General features: G+C 40.5%; 1 protein-coding gene across 1 annotated transcript; it reads left to right on the top strand.

Moving 5' to 3' along the window:
* Window positions 1-22,246: 22,246 nt before the first annotated feature.
* Window positions 22,247-24,975, top strand: LOC131253061 (CAX-interacting protein 4). The gene is made up of 2 exons (XM_058253886.1): window positions 22,247-22,484; window positions 23,566-24,975. The coding sequence occupies exon 2, from the start codon at window positions 23,589-23,591 to the stop codon at window positions 24,579-24,581; it is 993 nt and encodes a 330-aa protein (XP_058109869.1). The 5' UTR covers window positions 22,247-22,484; window positions 23,566-23,588; the 3' UTR covers window positions 24,582-24,975.
* The last annotated feature ends 489 nt before the right edge of the window (window positions 24,976-25,464 follow it).

Below are 25,464 nucleotides of genomic sequence, written 5' to 3'. Positions count from 1 at the left end.
CCAGCTACTGTACACGGCAGCAAGCTCCATGGGTCCCACCAATTCCATCCACGCCATCTCTCTATGGGACCCATCATGATGCATGTATTGTATACAAACCGTCCAACCATTTGTGAGATTATTTTTTTGGCATGGGATAAATGAGTGAGATCCAAAGTTCAAGTGGACCCCACCATTTGCAATAATAATGGGGTACAGTGACATCCACTGTTTAAAACTTCTTAGGAGCCACAGTGGTTCCCACCCAAGCTGATATTTGGTTTTCACTTCATTTATCTCTATGTTAACTTATGAGTAGGTCGGATCTCAAAGTAAATAAGGGTGGGCCCGATGTGATATACATTCGTCCCATTTGAATCGGCCCAGTTGATCGGCCCATTCGATCGGCCCGATGCGATGTATGTGAGGCCCATGAGCGAGGCCCAATGTAATGTATGTGTGGCGGTTACATTGTATATGAATTCCTTATGTAGGCCACTCCTTGGGAGTAATTTTGGTTAGATGTCCACATTGATGGGCAATGATGGTCAGATGTCCTCATTGTGACCTTCCCTTAGGCCTTGTTAAGCCCATTCTTTGCGTGGGTTAACCCAAATAAGTGGGCCCCATTTGTTGTATGTGATTTTCGATTCCGATTATGAGTATGTGACAAACATAACATCATGATACATGTTCATATGCATCATTTGCATGCTTGTGATGAGCTGAGTGATTGATCATAGCACATGCCATTAGGCAGATTGTATGGACTCCCTGGTAAGGGAGTTGCCCACATGAGAGCGCGGTACACACAGGATTACTGCATGAGTGAATAGTGTGATTCATGCATTTCGCATTGTGTGACATGATTACTGTACACCCTAGCGACATCAGGAAGGTTGCTGCCGCAAGCATATCGTGGTTGGCAGGATTGGATACTAGAAATCTTATTCTACATGGGGTGTTATAAATATCCCTCGGTAAAAGTCCTTAAACCCTTATGGTACCAGGAGGTTGCTCCAACGTCTAGACCGAGTGAGTGCATGAGCTTTGAGTGCCGATTATCAGAAGGCCACGCTTTCCACTATGTCGTGGTCGGTTGGAAGGGGGTGCAGCCTTCTGCCCGAGAGGAGGGGGCAAAGTTAGGCTGAGTATGACCAACTCGAGGAATGGGTCCGCTATCGACGAGTCGGGCTAATATTGGCAGACAGATAGTGAGGTCTCTTCCACTCACCTTGTTGTGCGCGATGGGGCAGCAATCTGGCTTGGAGTGTACTAGACCCCGATTATATTATAAAGTTGAACTGTATTGATATGTGGACTCATATGAGGATTTGTATACTTGAGTTGCATCTTGCATCACATGGCGTTGGTATGACCGATATCATTCATGTCTTGTATCACATAACCTTGGTATGACTAATGGTATTCATGAATTCATTAGGATATTCTGCATTATTCTGATACTGCATAGTTGTATTACTACCTTGCGCACACACTTTCACCACCCTCTAAGCTTTTCATAAGCTTATGCACGACCGTTGCGTGCAGGTGACGTTGGATCGCAGCAGCGCTAAAGCTAGAGCACGTGACAGATCATCTTGGAGCTTTTTGTCCATTATCATTGTATTTCCCTTTATGCTCATTGTACTTATAAAGTTTTTTATCATAGTGGAAATGTCATGGAGTTCTTGGTTGTTGTTTATGGGTTATGCCTTTGGTTATGCTTATTACGAACTAAACTAATGTTGAAAATCCTCCTCGTAGCATCCCAGGATCGGAACCTAGCGGATGGGCGCAGGAGCCGAGAATGGGGTTCTACAGAGGCTGTCGGCGCCGGATTCGGCGATCGAAAATTTTATAAGCCCAATTTCTGAGTTTGAGGCATGACAGCCACTGTCAAAATCAACTTCCCACAACTAGAAATCTCAGCCAATTCCAACATCCTCTTCCTAGTCGAAGATCTGGTCAATTCCAAGGGGCAAAACCCCTCTCATCTAGTCTATCCAAAATCGAAGAGCTCTGAGAGAACTTGCGAGAGATGCAGAGGAATTTACGAAGGCAGCAAGGGGTGGATCTTCCACCCACCAAGTTCAGGGATCTTTGTCCCTTCCCTAATGCCAAGGTACCTTAAGACTTTAAGGTACCAAAATTTAAAAGATATGATGGTACGGGGTGTCCTATGGACCACTTAAGGGCATTATGTGGAGAACTTAATACTATAGTAGGTAATGACGGAGTGTTGATCCGTCTATTTTAGAAATCATTGAAAGACGGTGCATTAGATTGGTACACGTCATTAAATTACCATCGAATCAAAACTTGGGAACAACTTTCTCAAGCTTTCATTGATGGTTTCGTGTACAATCTTAATATAGCGCCCAAAAGGGCAGATCTTGCTACTAGAGCTGGGCATCGGACTGAGTTGGATCGGATTGGGTCTAACTCGACTCGGTCCGAAATCTGCAAGGCCTGACCCAAACTCGATCCGATCCGGGACCGAGTCTGGGTCATATGACTCGAACCGATTTGAACCCTTACTGGCCTGAACCGATCTGAGTCCGACTCGGTTAGGAAAACCGAATCGGATCGGATTAGGCACGATTTAGATTGGTCTATTTTTTTCAACGATGTGGAAATCATTATTCCCACTGTTTCCTATGGTGCATTCTACTTGATCATTGAATATACTTAAAATTCAGTATCAACCCCTAAAATGATCTAGAAAAACTGATGGACAGTGTGGATAAACCAAAAAAATTCAAGGCAGGCCCCACAGTTTACTCAGTATGATAAAAACATACTGAGTTAGTTAGTATGAAATCCGATTTCGCTGCTTCTTGAAGAAGTTTTGTAATTTTTTATTGAATTTATATATTTTCTCGTTGGGTCCCATCAAGTACTCCTGCTTATTTACCTTACATATTAAGCAACCTTTGAACTAGGGCTGTACACAAACCGGGCTAGCCTAGTTAACTCGATCGACTAGGCCTGAAAAAGCTCCACTTGGCCCGACTCGGAACTAAGTTCGGATCGGGACGGGCCAATTTCTTCAGCTCGAAACTGAGTTGGGGCGAGTTCGAACAGGTCCCAGTTCGGCCCGACTCTGTCCGAAACCCGACTCGACCCGGCCTGACCCGGCCATTTATATATATATATATATATATATCCTAAATCCTTACCCTAACCATTTGAGACAGAAGTGAGAACGCCGCCCGACCCTAAACCCTAAAACTCTATATCTCTCTCAATCTCTCTCTCTCTCTCTCTCTCTCTCTCTCTCGTCCCTCTCATCTCTCCCTCTCTAATCTCTCTCTCTCTCTTAACTCTCTCTCCCTCTCTCTCAATCTCTCTCTTGACTTCTGGGATAGTTCACTACTCATCTTTGAAGTGACAGTGACTCATCCACCTCACCGGTATCATAGATTTATAGCAATCCAGGCCATCCAAATCGCGGGTCCCTTTGTAGATGGAGTAGGTCTGAAACTGGCCCGAACTCGCCCGATTGCTGACCAGGCCGAGTTCGGGCTGGACATGTTGGCTCGGTGACCGGGCCGGGCCAGGTTTGGGCTGGGTTTGACTAGTGACCGGGCCGAGCCGGGTTAAGCCCAATTCGACTCGGTTCGGCCTGATGTACACCCCTAATTTGAACTGACCCCCCCTCTCTCTCTCTACAACTCTCATTTTCATTTCCTGTCTTAAAAGAAACCAATCCCGAGTCCTGATTTTCATTTCCCTCAATATTTGCATGAGCGGAACTACCAGAACCACTAGCATCTTTACTTTGGAACCGATCAAATTCATGCAAAAAGCTTCCATCATTACATATTTATTTAGGTGTGATGCAGCAAATGAGATGAGTTAGGCATCCTCTGCAGACATTTTTGGAACCTTCCTCTTTCCCTAGGATAAGGAATCAAGAACTTTATGCTCCCGCATTTCAGGATGCCGGACAGAAACATCACACGAATATCTGCGGGTATCACCCACTTTCTCAGTGGCCTTTTCATTCTGATCAGCTGCAACTCCTTGTTTTTCTATTGGTCCTCTCTTTCTATCTCTTATGGCATGCAAATAAATAAGCATGAGCATGAGCAGCCGAACGAGATGCAATAAATACGGCTAGGTTACCCAACGAACCTCATCGTTCTTTGACGACCTATAAAAGGTAAAAGAAATAAAACCATTAAATCATAGTAGCCCGGAGTAATTATTTGCATAAATATAAATGGGAAGGTAACAAACCTCATCAGTTAATTTAGCCTCTTGGCCATTTCAAACTGTTTTATTTATTTATTTATTTTCTCTAAAGAAAGTATGCTATTAAGAATTGGTTCATCAGTGTTCATACATATATAAAATAAAATTTACTAGAAACTATAAAATACACACCATGTAGGGCCCAGATCAGATTGGTCCGGATCAGATTTCGGATTGGTCCATTCCGGATTGACATTAATCCGAGCCTGATCCGATAAATGGTCAGATTGCCTGATCCTACCCGAACCGCACCGATCCAGGCTGTCGGTTCGATTCGAATCGGGTTAGATCTAGTTGGATCGGGTCAGACATGCCTAGCTCTACTTGCTGCACTAAGGCAGAGGAATGATGAGTTATTATTAACTTATGTTGGATGGTGGTGGACCATGGCCGATAGAATGAAAACACCCATTGACGACGAGGAACAAATCTACATGATCATCCACTCGGCAAACCCGAGTATTTCTGGATACCTCGTCTCGTATCCATATGCCAACTTTACCCAACTCATCCGTGCCGGGGAACGAGTCGAAGCCGGAATAAGGGCCGGGACGATCTCCCCTTGGTGGCCTCATCAGGCCTCTCCAGTACAACGGGTAGGGGAAGGAAGGCCTACAGGATACGAGAACAGTAACAGAAGGGTTCCTGACCTCGATCTAACAGAAGAAGACAATCTTGTCACCTCTGCCCAACGTGCTCAATACGCTCCTTAAGAGGGACAATGGCAACAACAACAACAAAGGGAGATTCCGCAGTACCCCAATCATGGTCAGCAGATGGGGATGGCCCAGGAACTTAGGCAGTTCACACCGATAGCCCAAACTCACAGTGAGATACTAGTCATGCTAGTCCAAAGGCAAATACTTACCCTATTATTGCCTAGGCCCCCACCAAACCCTCTGCCACCAAACTATAAGGAGAATGAGTATTATGCATACCACCAATCTCTAGGCCACACAACGGACCATTGTTTCACCCTGAAACATGCGGTCCAAAATCTGATTGATAGCCAAAGGATTGTGGTTACCTCTCTTGCTGTTGCCGCCACCTTCTACATCCTCCAGAATTCCCTGTCACCATATCAAGTATGCCCCAACTCATCAAGAACTCCTACCAACGATATCATTCAGGGAGAATCACTTTGTCATCCAGGTCAATGCATCCATTCAATCACAATCAACCCAACACCAATACTCCCGATTCTGTAAGGGGCACACCCAGCCAGTACAATCTTTGTGCCCTTAAATATGCAATGGGCATCTTTAACCAGTCCAATCTCCATGGCCCCAAGTCTACAAGAGGCATGCCCAGTCAGTTCAGTCCATACATTTTTCGTCTTACAAAGGGCGCCATCTGCATATCCGACGCCTACTCCAACTATCATGCTCCAAGGAAATGCCCCTTCCCCGATTAACATACCGTATGCCCTAACAAAATCAGGGCCCAGCTTCAATCATGCAGTAACTTTCCAGCAAGGACATTCTGCTACTCAAAGGGATTTGCCTAGCTCTACTCGGTCTTTAATCCTTCAAGAGAAGAGTCTAGGACGAGCGGCTCCCGCCCCTAGGAGAGAGGTCAAGGAGGAGATTAACGTCGAGATCTTGATTAGTCCCAAAGCATCAACCATCACTTTTTAGGTCTTTGACATTACAGCTTCATTTCATCTCCTCCCTGATCGATCTTGGATCCATAGAGTCAAGGCTCTCTCTTCAATTCTTCACCAAAAGGCCAAGTACATTTTCAGAGACAAGGCGCTAGCCATTCTGAATGATCCCAAACAAATCTTTTTGATAAAAGTAGCCAATCATCAAGAGCTAAATGTGCCGATAATAGACGTACAATTCTCTGGTGAGGACATCCCATATTATAGTCTCAAGATTGAGACTGTGAATTACATTCCTCTTGCATGTCTCATCGGATCAAATTATGTCTTCCCTCCAGTCGAGCGCCAACATTTTTATCAGCTCAAATATCAAGAGAATGCAAGCATGAGAAGATTGGAATATCAGCCTCCCATGACGAGATAGCAAAGCACAGATGTATCGAAGGAGGGCAAAGTCGGCAAGAGGAGGATGATCCCTTCATCCACACATCAATCAAATCCATCAGAGAATGGATCATCTATCCAGTTTGTAGGCCGAGATCCACCATGGAGGATCAAATGAGCGAAATGAGACTAACTAAGCTGTTTGAAAATGACTCAGACAAGGGGGAAGAATTTTTCCTGATTGACTGGATCACAGTCTGGATCCCACCTGAGCTGGAAGAATCCAAAGAGTCACAATTCATCGGGAAAGAGCTGAGAAAAGAGACAATCCAACACCAACTTAAAGCCCAATCCTGAGTTCATTATGATGTTTGGGTACAACGGTGAGGGCCCACCTACTAATCTGTCTGGCCCTGCCTCCTAAGGGGAGGGAGTGCAGGGCAATAGTTGGTTCGCGACCCCCAAGATGGTACAATAAAAGAAAATAGTGTTTGGCTCCTCGAGCCGAATCAGGCAATCTCTGGTTCACATCGCCGTCTTTCTTTTAAAAAAATTTTAAAAATCAAAAAAAAAGCCAAAAACACTGGATATTTCCGAAATGCAAAAAAATTCAGATACCTGTCAAAATCCAAAAAAATCAGAAATTTCTCAAAACACAAAAATAGTAGAAAATCTTTTAAAACTCACAAGCAATAATGTGCTAAATGCACCTGTTACAACATCCGAGTTTAAAGTCGACTCATATGATTTCGATCTAGAGTAAGACTTCAAACTCATGGATTTGGACGAAGCCCAAGATGTAAAAAATGATGATCTGACTCTCGAGCTAGAGGATTCCCTCAGAAAGTTCGAAACAAAGGCCAATGTCGTTGTGGACAATTTCAAAATTATGAACTTGGGATCCCTGGAGCTCCCTAGAAAAGTACACATCAAGAGATCATCACCTCTTGAATACAAGCAGAGGATGACAGAATTTTTGAGGCCCAAGGTTCTCCAACTTTGGGTTCTCCTACGAAGCCCTACCCAGATCGAATGAAGAGCTAATCATTCGTCATTTGCTATGAAGCATGAAGTCAAGCCCATCAAGCAAAACTATCGAGATCATGTCTGAAGTCCACAACTTGTGCATAAATGAACATGCGATGTCCAAGAAGAACATGTGACTGAGCTGTTATTGATGAACGATGAAGATAAGCTATTGCAACATGTCAAGTAGTGCTTCAAGTATCTAAAGCTTGTACAACGGATCCATGTGCATGCTTTGAATCTTTATAAACCTGGCAACACCCTAGCCCTTTTTCATTATGGGGTGTGGACATCATCGAAAGAATGAACCCAAAGGCATCTAATGGTCATGAGTTCATTCTCGTGGCGAATAAAGTGGGTGGCGACAACATCCTACATCATCGATACAAATGAAGAAAGAAATCAAGAAAAGTGAGTGGTGATCCAGGAGGCAAGACCAAGCCATCCTGGGATGATCCGTTGATCATTCACGAAATTCTTCTGGGAGGTACCCTTCGTCTCGCCATCATTAGGGGCAAAGATCTTCCAGAGCCCATCAACGCCGACAATGTGAATATCAATCACGAGTAATCCTACCTAACCATGTCAACAACCACAATCATAAAGCTAAGGTCAAACAACAAGAGGTTAGCATCCTGAGGTACATTTCATCATCATTCATTCCCTGAATAAGTGTTCTAAAAAAAATAAAGGGTTCAAAAAAAGGAATTTTTTTTTAAAGAAAAAAAATGGACGAATAAAAGTGCACAGTCAAAAAAGGAAGAAGAAGAAGAAGAAGTGTAAAAAATGAGTCAAACCCAATGAGTGAGAACACAAGTCACTAGCCTGTATCCCATCAGGATAGTTTACCCCAATGTCAGTAGCTTCACGATCATGATTAAAGACAAAGTCAGGCAGCTCACCGGTTGACCGACAATGAAAGGAATCTATCCTCCCGCCTCTGTAGAAAAAAAAATCAAAAGAAAAATAGTATGTCTAAGCAAAAAGGGCGAAGTAAAAACCCAAAATGGAGCCTCGAGTAAAAACAGCGAGTATGTAGCGGACTTGGTAAAAACCTTAAAAGGCACCAAGGGTAAAAAGAGTACAGCTGCCAAGGGGCAGGCAAGAGCAAAGACCCTAGACATGGTGAAAATTCGAAAGGGTGCCACGAGCAAAGATGACGGGAAAGCCAGTCATGGTGAAAACCTGAAAAGGCACTACGGGCAAAAATGGCTAAAAAAGAAGCAAACAAAAATGTACAGGTACAGAAGAAGTCAAGACAACGAGCAAAGAGAAGAAGCACAAGGAAAAGATAAGTCCCGGATCAGAATTCTATCAAACTTTACTAGTATGCGCTACTCTTAGGGAACCGAGATCCCTATTAAACAACTCAGAATACCGGATTTGACGTGGGCCAAGTTCAATATTATGATTCCACCATCCAGGCACAGGTTTAGACACAAGCACACATAGACATATATAACACAATAATATTCATTTCATTTTCATTTTCATATATAATTTCATCCATTCGAAAAAAGATTACAAAAAAAAAATCCATCCCTAGTGAATCCAATCTCGATAGCAACCATTAGAGTGTGAAACGACGAATCGAATCCTATTCAAAAACATCTGTAATACAGTTCCAATAAAAACTAGATTAGTCAAAAGTACCACCAAACCACTAGTGGAGGCAACTGAATTATCTAGACTTATTAAAAAATGGCCACAATAAAAACCGAACGACGACGCCCTCTCGTGAGATCGGACGGATCCTTTCAAAAGGCCTCGGAAAAATCTTCAAAAATAGTAATAAAATCCCCAGGGAGTGTAGCTCCTCATGTCTGATAGTTTTTAAAAGAAAATTTTCAAAAAATGGCACTAGGTATCCAAGATACTAGGAGGTTTTCTATAACTCTTAGTGGCATCCAGCATAAACAACAAAATAAGATTCGACCACTTCCAGTTTTCCCAGGAGTTGTCAAATCCGTATGTGATACAAGCACGGTTGGCCTGGATCTCAATGTCAGGACGACCGTGCAATAATGAAGTTCAATGCAAGTGATGGTAAGCACGATCCAACTGTGGTCAGAGTAATCATTTCAAAATAATGAAAAAGATCAATTGTAACCAACGTATCAACAATCAGAAGACTGCATGAAAAATATGTCACCCGCACATACTTAGTCTAGGATACTTAAAAAGTCTAATCGAGTCCAAGTCGGCTTAGTGAGTCCCTGTAAGGTCGCAGAACACATAAGGCAACTAACCACTTTGACAATCAAATGGAACATGTACTCCTAGGGTAATTACGTAGCAAAGGAAACAACAAGATACAAATAGTATAGGAATCCTCATAAAGTCGCAAAGCACGGAGGAGCCCTACTTTTCAGACTTACCCTCCAATGCATTATCAATCTGACGTGAAAGGGTTGTGATTTGTGGTCCGTAACACTGCAGAAAGCGCAGGGACAATCACAACATTTTTCTTAAATCCGCATGATATATGCGAGTCATCTCTTTTTCAAACAGTAAGCTGACTATGATACTATGACAGACAACATATCTAGACCATAATCTTTCCCAACCACTTTGGCATTTGGTTGTATGCAACCTTTGCCAAAGAGGGGCATTTGTAAACACCTCACTCATGCTAGCAACTTGACAAGGCATGGATGATCTTTAAGAACCGAACCTGAATCATCTCATGACCCCAAACCCCAACTTAACTTAAGCCATCACCCAAGTAAAAGCATACCCAAACCTTCTTCCAAAATTGATCCATTTCTCGAGCCATTTTCGGGTCATAATCAAGCCAATTTCAAGCCATTTTGAACCACATATCCAAAATAGGCTTTGGGCCACTCTCTGGGCTCGAAATAGGCCCACCGATCAAGCTATGGGACCAATTGTACCCGGGCAGTAGTCTGACTACCGCGGGCGGTAATCGGACTACCGCCTACTGTAAAAAATTGTGCATGGAGCTAGCCGGCTGAGTTTCAGACCAAAACAGTTAAGGGCGGTAGTCGGATTACATCAGGCGGTAATCCGATTACCGCCCTCTCTCGACAGGTGTCTCCTCTGAGCACACAGCTGTCTCCCCTCCAAAAGTCAACTCTCTTATAGAATTATCCCCAAGTTTTCACCCTATTTACCATCCTACCAAAGTCTAAGAGCCTATGAAAGCATGTCATGTGTCATTACCCTAGCCTCAACCAATTACAAGTTGCTACATCAACATTTACACTCCAAAAACCTCAGAATTATCAAAATGTCATCCTAAAATGCTATAAATAGCCTTCACTTCTCTTCATTTCTCTACACCCAACAACACACCCAACACAACACAACACACTAACACCTAGAGAGAGAGAGAGAGAGAATAAGTGAGTGAGAGTAAGAGGGAGTGCTTGAGTTCTCAAGCTCCCATTTTTTTAGCCTCCTCCAACCATCTCTTAGCCTCTCAATCCTACTTAGGTCAATCATCCCTAACCATGGTGCATCCAAATATCCAAGCCATTTCAAGTGCAAGCCAAATATTATGCAATCATCACTAGCATTCATACTTCATCAATCTCATCATTGCTTCCCTTCTCAACCCCCTTACTTCTCTAAGTTTCCATTTAATGTATGCTCTGTGACTTGTCAGAATTTCGGATCCCGTCACATCAAAAACTCATGGTATCCTAGTCCCTCTTTTTGATAGTTCTAGTATCATCATATTTGTTTAAAAACTCCTATAGACATTCTCTGGATGTATGCTCTGTGACTTGCCGGGATTCCGGATCTTGCCACATCAGAAATCCAAGTCTGCCTAGTCCTATTTCAATATTATCTTTATATCCCTTAAGACTATTTTATCACACGAAGTAGAGACCGTACATCTGTACGAGTAGAGAGAATGTCTAACACCTTCCCTCTTTGTAACCGAGGTCCCTTACTCAGAATCTCAGATCACAGATCAGGAGTCAATTTAAAGCGAGAGGGTCTTTGAATTTTCTAGCTTTACATATTCTGCAGGTTCTAGCCGACTGTGGGATTTTGGGTAAAGTGGCTAGTGGCGATTCCAAGTCTACTTGCATCATCAATCTAAATCAGCCCATTCACCTCTACAACAAACATAAACAAGCGTGGACGCCGATTTTCCAGCGTTCACAGATAGACTATAAAATTCTTAAAGAGGTATGGACCAGTCATGATATTGACTACTCAAGGTTATGTGTATTTGGTTACAACGTTTACTCTTATGTACTATTAGTTAAGAAAGATAAGCTAGACTAAAGAGCGAAGAAACATACCTTTTGTGGTTTATAGTGATGGTGTGAAAAGGTACAGATTGTACGACTAGATCACTTGAAAAATTACTTTGAGCCACGACATTAGATTTGATGAGAATTCCTTATTCCACAATGATGAAAATAAGGAACCAAAAAAGTCAGTGATCGACGTTGAAATTGAGCGGTTTAAGACATAGTTTGAAGCTGCATCGCAGATAAAGTTACATGAGTAGGTGGAGTAACCACCTATAAGAAGAAGTCTGCTGAGAGATTGCATATTACAAGTCAGATACAGGGATAACTCAAATGTTGCATTTTCCATTATTACGGATGATGAGGATCCGTCCTCCTTTTAGTAAGTATTACGAAAAATTACTTTGAGCGCGTAATTGGGAAGAGCCTTTGCTGCGCTTGGTGGACTCCAGAATGCTATCTAGCGCTTACGCACAACTTAGCAAGAAAGAGTTAAAGCAGCTCAAGAGAGGGGATTTCCAATTTCAATGTCAGCTCTAGGTTTTGGGCGGCCCATCTGGTTAGTTCAGCTATCACTGCTGGAAGCCCCTGCGGTTGTTCGACTGCGTACTGCCCGTCCATATATCTCACACTCACCGTCTTTCATTTTCCTTTCTTGCATCTTTCTTTCTATCCATAGTTCGACTTCGTGTAGATAGATGTTCGCCAGGGGAGATTGGTGCTCCTTGAGGTATGCCTTTCCCAGTGTGTTGTTCCCTTCTTTGTCTTTTCCATCCAGTGCCCGCCCTTACTCTTCGTAACACTGGTCAGAAAATCTTCATCTTCGATCTCTCTTTGCAACACAATAAAAAAGTCTAACAGTGTCTCTCGGCTCATGCAAAGGGGGGGGGGGCTTTGCGTAAAGTAATCATAGAACACAAACTGTTGGTGATCAAACAAGGAATTAAACTCATTTTAGTTTATGTTCCCAGAGTTCGAAGACACTGTAGTGATAACACGGAAAAAAGGTGAAATAACTAGCTGACTACAGCGGGGAAGAGCACATCCTTGGGATGTGAAGTACCCCAATCCTTGCTCATTTAACTGTAATTGACTAAGTTACATGAAAGAGGATTTGTCTCATTTGCTGTGAGAGGCGTAGCTGGACCGCTTCGAACTCCAAATCACATCTCAAACTCAACATAGCTACGGCTAGCATGCAGTGGGACTGCATCGCAATGATGGCTGAAGGCGGATTACGACATGATCCGTTCTATGGGAGGTGTAGTTGACCTCGCCCTTGTCCAATAACCATTCTGAGTGAGGTAAGAGTAGCATGAGATAATCAGATCATCAAACTTCGAGTGCTAACTTGACCGATTACTTTTTAAACACTTAAATCAAGAAATTTGCAAAATAAATATAAGGTCCACCGTAATGTGTGTGGCTTATCCACATTGTCCATTCATTATGCCAATTGAATTTAAGGCATGGGCCCAAAAATCAGGTAGATCCAAAGCTCAAGTGGCCACACCACATTGTGAGAATCGATTGCCTACCATTAATAACTTCTTGGGGCCCTTAGAAGTTTTAGATCAAGCTTATATTTATGTTTTTCACTTATCCATGTCTATGTGACCCTATAAACGGGTTAGATGGTGAATAAATCTCAATGTGGGCCCAATAAAAAATCAACTTTCAACGGTGGACAAATTAAGTTCATTATTTCCTTTCATGTGGGCCAACATTGGATCTTGCTTATTTTTCAGCTCATGCCCTAAAATATTCTAATAAAACAGATGGACGACACAAATATATCATATACATCATGGTGGGGCCCACAGATTTAAGTTAAACATTTTTTAACCAGTTTTCTAGGTGGAATAACTCACTCATCTTCAAACAAGTGAAAAAGTAATAATTACTTATTTACCAGGAATTTACCAGTATTATGGAAAATTAAACAGGCCTTTAATTCTAGTAAGCATGAATGATTTGATTGACACATATTATCTTAAGTTATAAAATTTGTTGATCGATTAAATGCTTACCACTTATGATTGCTTGATGATATTTTTTAGGATCTTCAAACTAGTGTATATTTCCAATAGATTGAATGGAATTTGTCATAAACTTACCTTCTCATAGATCAATTGCGCCAATATGACTTTTGGGGACAACCCATTTTTATCACGTCTTTTTGACGAACTATTGCCCTATGTGGCTTTGATTGAATATTTATCTTATGTGACTTTGATTGAATATTTGCCTTATATGACTTTGATATAATATTTGTCCATTTGTAGTACTGATGGAATATTTGTACAAACTTGCTGATTTTCGGGTCATTACGCGGAGTTTCATATGATATTCGGGTGAAGTTGAAGTTCATTTATTAATTTTTTAGTCATCTTGCGGAGTTCATATGATTTTCAAGTGACATTAGAGTTCACTTGTTGATTTTCTATTCACCGTGCCGAGTTCAACTGTATTGTGATTTTCGGTTAAGCCAAAATTTACTTATCGATTTTTCTAGTAACTTTACAGAATCCATATGATTTTTCAGGTGAAGCTAAAGTTCATTTATTGATTTTCTAGTCACCTCGCGGAGTTTTATACAATTTTCGGGTAAAGTGGAAGTTCAGTTGTTAATTTGTATAATCATCTTGCGGAGTTTACATACAATGTGATTTTTGGGTGAAATAGAAGGTTGTATGTTGATTATCCGACTATCTGGATATATTCCCACGCATTGCGATTTCTACCACGTTTTCTTTTTCATAGTGGTTAAATTAGGTTGATTGGCAGTATTTTTGTGCATATGATCATGAGTACGAATTTCATTATTATATATATATATATATATATATTTTAATGTCTTGTGAATTATATTGGATTATGAATTATGAATGTGTAATATTAGAGGGTATTCCTCATTGCGATAGCCATTATTGCTATCAAAACATCTCAGTTGATGCAGATGTAGAGTGAGCCGACACCGTTCACCTAGTTACTGGAAATGATCGGATATCCGGTGTAACGCCCCGAATTTTTATAGCCTAAGTATATACTCATGCCCGAGAATTTCAGGTGTTAATAATGTAAGAATTGGATGCTTTAAAATTGCACCTTGTTTTTTTTCATTTAGATTACATCTAATTACATTCACGAAGGTAAACATTCACAAGAGTAAATTCAATTGTATTTATCATTATAGTAAAAAACATCCAACTAATATTCAAATGCCCTCTTAATAGGAGTTTATTATATCATCTTAAAGTACGTAGTGGAAAATAAATAAATAGATTTCAGTGCCATTCTTCTTCTTAATTCAAACGTATATTCCACACAATGATTATCGTCTGTATCGTCAACCTGTAATTCACCTGCAAGATTTGTACGGTTGGAGAGGGTCAATGCCTTACTCATAGCGATGGTTGTCCTTTAAGATTAACAATAATTCGAGAGATTCATAAAAATAATGTGAGGGTTTTGATACGTCTCGTAATCCACTACTACGAGTGGTATCAGTATGCTTAACCAATATATATATATATATATATATATATATATGAATGCTTGCCTAGCAAAATGTGTGCAGTCCGTTATACGTGGTGATCATTATAATGTGGAATATAATTCATAGAAAACCTGGCTCGTCCCGCATTTTCACACTATGGAGATTCTCCGATGTGTCTAATGCTATTGTGGATTTATGTGAACACCTCGAGACGGCACAACATACGGATCAGATGAATTACGTGACACGATTTGTTCATGGAGCGACTATTTGTGACATCCAATCCCAGAAGTGATGTAACACGTATTGCGAATTACTTATATCGATTTGTGCACCACTACTCAAAATCTATGAAATTATGCGTCAACTAAGCGGGTCACTACCCAGAGCGCATTACATTCATGATAAAATATACGAATCACTAGATGTGAGATCTCCGACAAATCACTTGCATCAATGGAGAAATAAATCGAACCATGCGAATTTTGAAATTCCAAAATACATGTCCAAGCCATAAAAGGAGGTAACACAAGGCTAACCTAATAAATGAAAAAAATAGCATTAAGTCATCTTAGTAAAAGAGAAGAGTAACAAATAAACTAACTCGACAAAAATAAAGGGAGATGAACAAAAGGCTAGCTTAAAATAGAGTGGAAGCATGCATTGCTCCCAAAATTGGCAAAGGGCAAGGTTTATATCCATTACCCCACATAAATTCATAAAAATCACGCGTAATTAAAATCATACCTTAAAATCACAATAATATGAAAGTATGCAAAAATAAGATAAATCATATCAACTCAAATTAATGTAAGCTTAAAGGAATACCTCACCTCCTGAATTTAATAACACTCTACATTGCTAGATTTGAATGGATGTGTTGTAGTACCCAATTATAGCACAATTAATATAATTCTTACGGTTAGATTGTCGCATTATTAGGGTTAAAACTATAGGTGTATATTCAGGATTAGGTTTAAACTTAACTACAAATCAAGTTAAGAGGACTTGGGTCAGACCTTTTTTGGATGAACAACTTACCTTATTCAGCACTTAGCCTCTACCAGTGCAACCCGGAGTTAAGAGAATATCTCTGTTGAGTTGACTCAATTCAACTTGGCTCTTGATCACCCTCTAATGTTGGGAACCTAGCCCGCCACTCGATTCCTCTCTCTCCATCTCTTCTTCTCCTTCTTCTCTCTCTCTTTCTCCTTTTTTTTGGAAGGTCGGAAAGAGGATCAGAATTCTAGCTTGACCGAAACCCAATCGAGTTAACTTGGTTCAGCGTGCTCTATCTCTTCGTCATGTTTCTTTCTTCCTTTTCCTTCTCTGTCTCTCGTTCTCTCTCTCTCTCTCTCTCTCTCTCTCTCTCTCAGATTTGTTACGGACATCCCAGCAATGGCGGTGAAGGATTTTATATAAATTTTAGAGTCTCCAGACTGTTCTTTGCATAACCATGAAGCATCAGGATACACAGTGCGTGAAAACGAGTTGTAGAGGCATTTTTAGACGTCGTTTGATCTAGTTTACAGCCCCATGATTTTGATTAGATTCGTGACTAAACATTGGTGATTGAATGTCATTCAGATGACTCATCTAATGGACATGTTTAATCTTAGATCGAGTTGTGGTAGGAATGGATGGCGACTCTTGTAAACGAGGAAGATGATAGCGTGTTAATAGCAGATTTATGCCTGGTAGGTTTTTCTTTGTTCCATCACTTTTGAATGGCTTAGATTAATCACATGATGCTCAGGAAATCAAGAATTCAAAGGCTTAAAATGTTTCATATGGTGGGTTGTGCGAAACGGCGTTGCAGGTTATTTTCATATTTTCCCATGCAAGAAGCTGTGAAGCTTGAGGATTTTGCACATAGTGATTTGGATTCTTAATGAGATTTAGAGATCATTTTAGGAAGATTGGATGGCTTGGATTACATCTGGGAATGGTTTCTAAAACTGCTTCGTAACAGTTAGTGGAGAGGTATTGCAACGATGGTTCTCTATTGAAAATTAATGGCTTCTTAGACAGCTGGGATTTCCTTAAATGGAGGGTCTTGATTGTTGGAGAATGATGCTTCTTGGATTTGTAAAGAGATCTAACCCAGACAGGAGGAAAACCGGGAGTTTCCTAGTGAAATATGGTTTGCTTGTGGGAAGATTTTTTTTTAGGGATTATGTTTCAAATAGTTTCCTTCAAGCATTGGATCTTCAATTGGATTCATCTTTGATGTATGATGGATGACCATGATCTTCGTAAGGAATGATTGCGATCAGTCGATGATAGCTTCTAATGATCGCCATTTGCTTCGTTTTGGAAGGAAAGAAATAGAGCCAGTTGTTGCATACGCTGGAGTGCAACAATGACTTTGGTTTTAAGCATTCACTCACGTGTGACTTTGGTCCACTGAAATCCACTCCATTCACCATATTTGTAAGATCAGGTTCGGCTATGGCCTTAGGTATGGAACCGATCTAAGTCCTAGGTGGGTCACATGTTGTAACAATGTGTGAGTGATACTTACCGTGAAAACCTCAGTAACAGATTGCAACATTGCTTGATATAGGAGTTTAGGGGTCATAATTACAATTCTACCCTTTTCTTTTGTCTGAACTTCCATCGCCCGTATCTCACAGCTTCACTGTCCAAACGCGATGAGATTTTGATGGGTGATCATTATTTTACATGCCCTCTCAGCTAGTTAAATTTGGGTCATGATCCCTCAAGGATGACTAAAATGCTATTTTAATGGCTAACACACTCCGTAATTCAAAATAATGTTTGTACACATCTAATTAATAAGTTACCATGTGGTTTAGACCTATACCCCGAGATCTTCATGATGATCGGTTTATCACAATGTTCGTGTGACCCGTTTGGTGGATCCAAATATAATGAGTGGTCAGATGACTTGCTAGAAATAAGAAAACTTGATGGTTAGTGCTCCTACCATGTACATAGGTGGATGTACGATCAGTTTCATAAACGGATGGACATAATCACACAAATGGATTTTTAGAGTAATTAAGATGCAGAACATGTATATTATTGAATTCAAGTGACTTGTTCGCATGCATAAGTTTCTTAAATTACAGTTCTGATGATGAGTTATACAAGCATATTCATAGGTGGTGAACAAGATGATTGGATCAAAATCTCATTTTGATATTTGTATGAGTGGATGTAGATATCAAATAGTTAGTTTACTATGATCAGGTGGTCCAAACTCAAAGTAGGCGGTTAGATATCTTTACCAATCGGTGGATAGTTGACTGAACGGTTGACTATGATAGACAAGTGAGAATATTTGAACATATGATGATCTTGTCTTAAAATCAACGGTCGGATGACTTGATCTATGGATGAAGATCATTCTTAAAGGTCGGATTCTTGTTAGAGAATAGATGTAAGGTTAGGATAACTAAACTGGTATCGTACATATGTACATACTAGGTTAAACTTCATGGTAACACTCGAGAACTTTCAACACTGGGGTATTGAAAAGTTCGAGGTGTTACAGCTGGGGAGATAGACGAGGTCATAGTGGGACATATTGAGCTTCATCATTAGTTGATAAATTTTCATTTTAGAATAGTGTACTTTTGTTATTTGGGTTGTATGAGCCATGTATGTGCACTACATTTGGATTTTTATCATGAATGGAAAACTTTTACTCAATGCACGGTTTACTTTGCTAATAATTGCTGCTAACTTTGATCGATGACAATATTGTTTAAATTTATACTTTTAATTCTAAGTTAATGCTCAAGTTTTTGGAAAATGACTAGTATACTCAGGTTTTAAAAATTAAGGTGTTACAATAGAGTTGGACTTACATGGACTCGGATTGAACATAGCACCAAGGATGGCATGTGTTGACGTGGTAAAGCTTTATGAGCTCCACCATAATGTATGTGCTACATCCACATTGTCCATTCATTTTTTCAGAACAATTTGTGACATGATAAAAAAATGGGCAGATCTACAACTTAGGTGGACCACAACACTAGACATAGTGAGATTAAACGCCCACCATTGAAAACTTCTTGGGCCACAAATGTTTTGGATCAAGCTAATGTTTGTGTTTTGCCTTATGTTAGGCATGCATGACCTTATGAACGAGTTGGATGAGAAATAAACATCAGGATGGGCCTTGTGAAGGTTTTAACTATGGCCACATTATCCTCACTTCTTTCCACGTTGTGTTCCATTTTAGCTTCTATATATGGTTCATTTCACTTTGAGCTTCGTATCTGACTCATGAAAGCATATTAACAGTTATTTGGGTAACACTTTAGCGGGTGTTACCCTTGAAATTGCGTGTGATGAGCCCACGGGCTATGCATGTGCAAAAGCTTGGTAAAGCGAAGAAATGAATGGCTGTGTCTAGGGGGTGAATAAGACCACTTAAATAGTATGCCAATTAAAACACAATTGTCTAAATTAAACTAATTTACCAATCAAATGAAGTAAGATATTTCAACATTGAGACTTCTAAGCTAATAGTGGGTCTAATCACATGCACTATAATAAATATGCTAATTCTTACAACTAGTATATAACTGATAGTATACTCGTGTATGTTTTAAAAATTAGGTGCATAGCATACAATTCAATTTAAGCATTTAAATGATTTAATTAATAAAACACATAAGTATTGATTAAATATGTATGCAATTCATAATTGCAAACACAAGCATATATAATGGTTCGGTTTCCCTACTTCACTCCTAACAGACTCACTCTTCTTGGGTGTATCGATATTCACTATCAATTTTTTTTAACATATTCATCTCTAACCTTTACAGTCATACACAAGAACTTAATACACACTTTCGTCGGATGTTCCCACAAGTGACTTTGGTTGGTTTTCTATTAGCTAACCGACAACTTTAGTCATAGTCCACTCTCGCTGGAGGCTCCCACGGATACTAACACGTATGCACTCGTGTCTGATGAATTCGGCCTTACACAAGAGCCCATGTCCTACACAATAACCTATCAAGTTTGGGCTATAAACTCTTACCCTCAATCCTACGTAATGAAAGAGAGTATGTACTCACTAATTAACAACTCACTTGTTGTACTGAGCCCCCTTGACACGTTATGCTTGGATCACTTCTTCAAAGCTCTCCCGTACTTAAATTCGTTCCTCAATCGCTCCCATGACCGTTGATGCCGATGCTTGCTAGTGCTTTAGCTTCAAGATGAAAATACCTTGCATGCGATGCTCCATTGAGGTGACCAATTTGATGAGAGGTTGGTGGAATTTCATATAACTAATGAAATAGTCAAATTTTTAGGGTATTTACCTAGATGAGTATCTTAGAGGATTTAAACAATAATTTGACTACTAGTTCAAGTTTAATATCTACAACAATGATGGAGATTAAGCACTTTTCTTCATTGAGGTTGAAATCCTCATTAGAGTGATGAAGCTCAGGAAGGAGACTTGAATCTTATGGATTTAGAGGTTTAAGATATGTTGTATGAGTGCGAAAGCACCTAATCTCTATTTGCATAAAAACCTATCAAATTTCCGAAGGTTCGTCTGCCATTTATAAAGAAACTAAGTTCCAACAACAACATAAGAGATAGAAAATGGCCAGTTTGATTTGAGCCTTCAATTGATCGAACTCCTCTTTCATCGAACTCCCCTTCGATCGATTGCTATAATTCCAACATTTTTCCAAAAGCTTACTGGAAGATTTGGGCTATGTTCGATCACTAAAGACTGATCAATCGAGGATTGATCGATCGACCGATCGAGGATAGCTTGATGGCACCATGAGTCTGTTGTTTTTTAAAGTTTGGTTTAACAATATATCGGGACCTCTATAGCTTATTTAAATGTTCAAATGGAGTTTTTAAGGCCAATGAATGATTAAAAAAAAGTTTACTTATTAAGCTATGATCATTTAGAGTTACAAGGTTATTTTGGGTCAATGTTAAGGTCAAGAAAGCACCTCATATACCTGTTTTTTGCTCCTTGATGCTCCATGTCCGCTTGTGTCTTCGTTCTTCAGCTTTCATGGGCTCAATCAACTCCATGGCACACAGACTCACATAATCGACAAAGAAAGTGTACAAATAAGTACACTAACAATCCTTACAATATGGGACCTACCTTGATGAATGTATTATTTGTATATGATGTCCATCCATTTTTAAAGCTCATTTACCAAAGTTATTCCAAAAATAAAACACATCCAAATATTGGTTCGGCCATGCCATTGTAAGAAGTGATGAATAATTATTAAAAGCTTTTTGTAAGGCCTATTAGTTTTGAATCAAGGTGCTATTTGTATTTTCCATTCATCCATATCTTTTTAAACTTATCCATGGGTTTAATGACAAATAAACGTTACATGTTTTCTTACAACCGGGCATGTGGAAATTTTAATATGAGCATTCAATGACCACAGCTTCATGTGGTGTGGTCCACTTCAGATTTAGATTTACTTAAAATTTGGAAACATGTCCTAAAATGGGCTAGAAAAACGGAGGAACGGCACTGATATACAATACATTTAAAAAGGTGGGACCCAGGGCAAGGGTAACACCCACTAACGTGTTATCCGGGTAACAGCTAGTCCGCTCCCCGGACTCATCGGCTCTGAAAAATGGATTGACTGGCATAACGCAGAGATCTTGGTGGAGCAAGTCGGTGCTTCAACGCAGCACCAAAGTCCGTGGTTTGTGCGACGCAATCCGAGTCCACTGACAGATGGTTGAAAGTCTCACCAAACATGGTTCGGCCTTGATTATGGGGCCGTACTGATATATGTAGTGTATATCCACGCTGTCCATCCGTTTTTTCAGCTCATTTTAAGGCATGAGCCCATAAACGAAGTAGATCCAATGATCAGGTGGACCATACCAAAGGAATCAGTGGTGATTGGCCATTAAAAACTTCTTATGGGCCCCAAAAGTTTTGGATCAAGATGATAATTGTTTTTCCCTTCATCCAGATACACTTGACCTTATCAACGGGCTGGATTTAAAATAAACGTAAGGTGGGCCCAATAAAGTTTTTAATGCTAGACGTTCAATCATCACTGTTTCGTATGGTGTACTCAACCTTAGATTTAAATCTGTTATCTTTCTTGTATTATTCCCTAAAATGAGCTCGAAAAACGGATGGACGGCGTGGATATACAATACATAACTCAAGGTGGGCCCCACGGTCAGGGCCATACCTTGTTTTGTGAGTCCGGGGCCGTACCTAATCTACTCACACGGTTAAATTCATCTCCCGTCAGTCCATCCGATTCCTCTCTCTGCGATTCTTCTCTGAAACCCTCTTCTCCACTCCTTCCTCACCCTTTTCTCTGCTGCATCTCTTGGCACCGATAAGGCATTTTGGCTCCAGCTACTGCATCTCTTGGCACCGAGAAGGTTATTCAGGCTCCAGCTGCTGCGTCTCCAGGCTATTTATTGAGAAGGCGATCTTGATCGTTCATCCTTGTTCCATCCTCAGGAAACTACGCATCTCCATTCTCAGGTTGAATGCATCTCCCTCTCTCTCTCTCTCTCTCTCAACCCTAATTGCTGTTGAAACATTGAATCTGTCTCTCTCTGTGTGTGTGTGTCACAAGACGCTAATTGCCATTGAAACCCTAAATCTCCGTCACAAGACGCTAATTGCCATCGAAACCCTAAATCTCTCTTTCTCTCTCTCTCTCCCCATCGAAATCAGAAGATTCAAAACCCTAATTGCCATTGAAGCCCTAAATCTATCTCTCTCTGTCTTGATCAAAAGATTCAAAACCCTATTGCTGTTTAAACCCTAAATTTCTTCCCATCCATGCGTTCTCGAAATCCTAACTCCTACCCCTTTCTGTCGGCTCAGGCACTTGGCATTGGTGAGAAAGGTTGTATGTCTCTTGAATTCCTGTAGAATCCTTCGAAACCTCTCAAAACGCTAATTCCCGCCATTTTCTTCAGATCTGAGATGGTTCATTTTCCTTTCTGCTTAACTCTTCCCATTGGTTGCTCTTCCAACAACTAAGTAGCCAAGTGGTGGATCTTCCGCTAAGCATTGATTTGATTGTGTTCGCCTTCCTTCGCCCATGATAAATGCAAATAGGGATAATGGCAATCTTCTGAATCTCTCTATTCATTTATTCTGTGTTATCTCATTCCATCGCCTCCATATATCGGCAAGCTTCTGAGACACTTTGCCGCTAAAGAAGATCTATGTTATTTGAAAATTACTCCAAAGACCTTATTCTTCTTGATTGGTTCGGATGCTTTTTAAAAACGATTTCTGGTTTTGTACTTTGCTTCGGGTAGAGAGAAATTTTGGCTGAGTTTCTTTCAGATTCATCTCAGAACCATTGATTCCTTCTCCTTCCATTGTTCTTGATTCTCTGTTGGCGTATTTTTCAAAATTGCCTCTTCCATTGAATAGAAAGCTTGATTTTGTGTTGGTTGCTTTTAGATGAGTTTGACTCCTTATACACATTTTCTTGAAACTCTAATTATTCTATGAGAACTGAAATTCCTTTCTGTTTTCAAACTGCATTTGGCTGTTAAAACTCTTATAGTGACATCAAGCCCTCTTTACTCCTTGTATCTTTCAGGTGTTTCCTGTTGGGATTCCAAAATGCCGGCGACAGCAGGTAGGGTTCGCATGCCCGCGAACAACCGCGTGCACAGTAGCGCGGCCCTACAAACCCATGGTATCTGGCAGAGTGCGATTGGTTATGATCCGTATGCTCCCGACAAGAATGACTCTAAGCAGGCTGGTGGAATAAAGGCTTCAAATTCCTCTGAACCGGAGGCTGAGAATGCTTATGCCAGCTTCCAAGGGCTGCTTGCCCTCGCCCGTGTCACCAGTTCCAATGCCGATGAAGCCCGCGGCGCCTGCAAGAAATGTGGCCGCGTTGGCCACCTCACCTTCCAGTGCCGGAATTTCCTCAGTGTCAAGTGTGACGACAAAGAGAAAGATTCTGACACCCTTCAGGCCGGGGCGTCGGCATTAGATAAATCGAGGTCAAATGGAGCGGGCCGCAATGCCATTGAGGAGAGCACGGAGGAGAGCTCCGAGGAGAGCGAGACTTCGGACTCCAGTGTGGATTCAGAGATTGAGCGGATTATTGCTGCTCGGTTTGGGAAGAAGAGCAGTACAAAGGTGAAGTCGTCATCGAGAAAGAAACGGGTGGAGGACGGATCAGATTCTGGAGAGGAGAGGAAGAGAGGTAGGTCAAAGAATAGGAGAAGCAGAAAAGGAGCTCGTAGTGATTCAGAGGATGATGAGGAAAATGATAGGAAGAGAAGGAAGGAGAAGAGGAGACATGATTACTCAGATGATGAGGATGATGGGCATCACCATCATAGGAGGAGGAAGGAGAAGAAGAAGAGTCATGGATACTCAGATGATGAAGATGATGGGCATCGACATCGGCATCGGAGTAGGAAGGAGAAGAAAAGGAGTCATCATCATTCTGATGATTTGGATGATTCTAAGGAGGAAAAGCATCATAAGCGGAAGGACAGGAGGTCTGCATCATCTAAAGATTCTGGAAGTAGCAGCTCTGATGATACACGGGTTGGTAGGGGAACAAAGCGGTCAGGAAAGAGGAGCAGGAAACATTAGTGGCGGGCGGTGATGTGAAAAGTGTCTCGATGGTAATCTCATCATATAACATTTGACCAATCCTTCTATTACTCGTTGAAATGCATCTTAAAAGTTATTAAAATGCATTTAAGATGCTTGTTTTGAGACGGATTTGTGTTGGTTTCTCTTTTTCTGCCTTTTTTATTTTTATTTTTTATGTGGAGCAGTTGTTTGTCTGTTTACATTCCCTCATGGTATTGTTGGTTTGTTCCTGCTTCTATATGCAATGCATGACTGTTTTGGTGATTGGATCAATGAAATTGGTTGTGGTCGCCGAGAAAGGATTTCTGTTATAAACAAAATGTAATGCAAATGTCAAATATGTGGATTCTTGTGTTATTCTAATGGAATATGGGCATATTAGTTTATTGCAGACTATAATTACTTATAATCTCTATTCTCTAGAATCAGATATTTGCGATCAAGGCTGTTGAAAATTAGTTGTTTGAAGACCCTCAATTCTCAATGAATGGTAAAAATCATTTATGCCGACTGTCAATATTTTGATCTCATTTGCTGATAAAAATCTCTTTCTTGTGCACAATTGCTTTTTGATACTTGTACAAAATTAACTGAACAAGTTAAATGTAAATCTCGCTTCTTTATTTTGGTGATAGTCCATAGGGAAGTGAAAATGCAAACAGATTCTGAGCAACCTAAACACATGGCGCAATTAAGAGCCTTGCAATCTCGATGGCAGGCATTGGGATGACCTATTTGTAACTCATTTGCTATGTATTCTTTTTGAGACATGAGAGGCATTGAATAACCCTGTATGAGAAGAATGGCACGAATCTTATTTGATGTTGCAAATTCAAAAAAAGTCAGAAGAGGATCTCTTGTAATTCATCAATGGGTTAGT

The sequence above is a fragment of the Magnolia sinica genome, chromosome 8 (assembly GCF_029962835.1).
Source record: "Magnolia sinica isolate HGM2019 chromosome 8, MsV1, whole genome shotgun sequence".
Classification (NCBI taxonomy): Eukaryota; Viridiplantae; Streptophyta; class Magnoliopsida; order Magnoliales; family Magnoliaceae; genus Magnolia; species Magnolia sinica.
The sequence above is the reverse complement of the archived record's forward strand: the minus strand, read 5'-3'. Positions and strand labels throughout refer to the sequence as shown.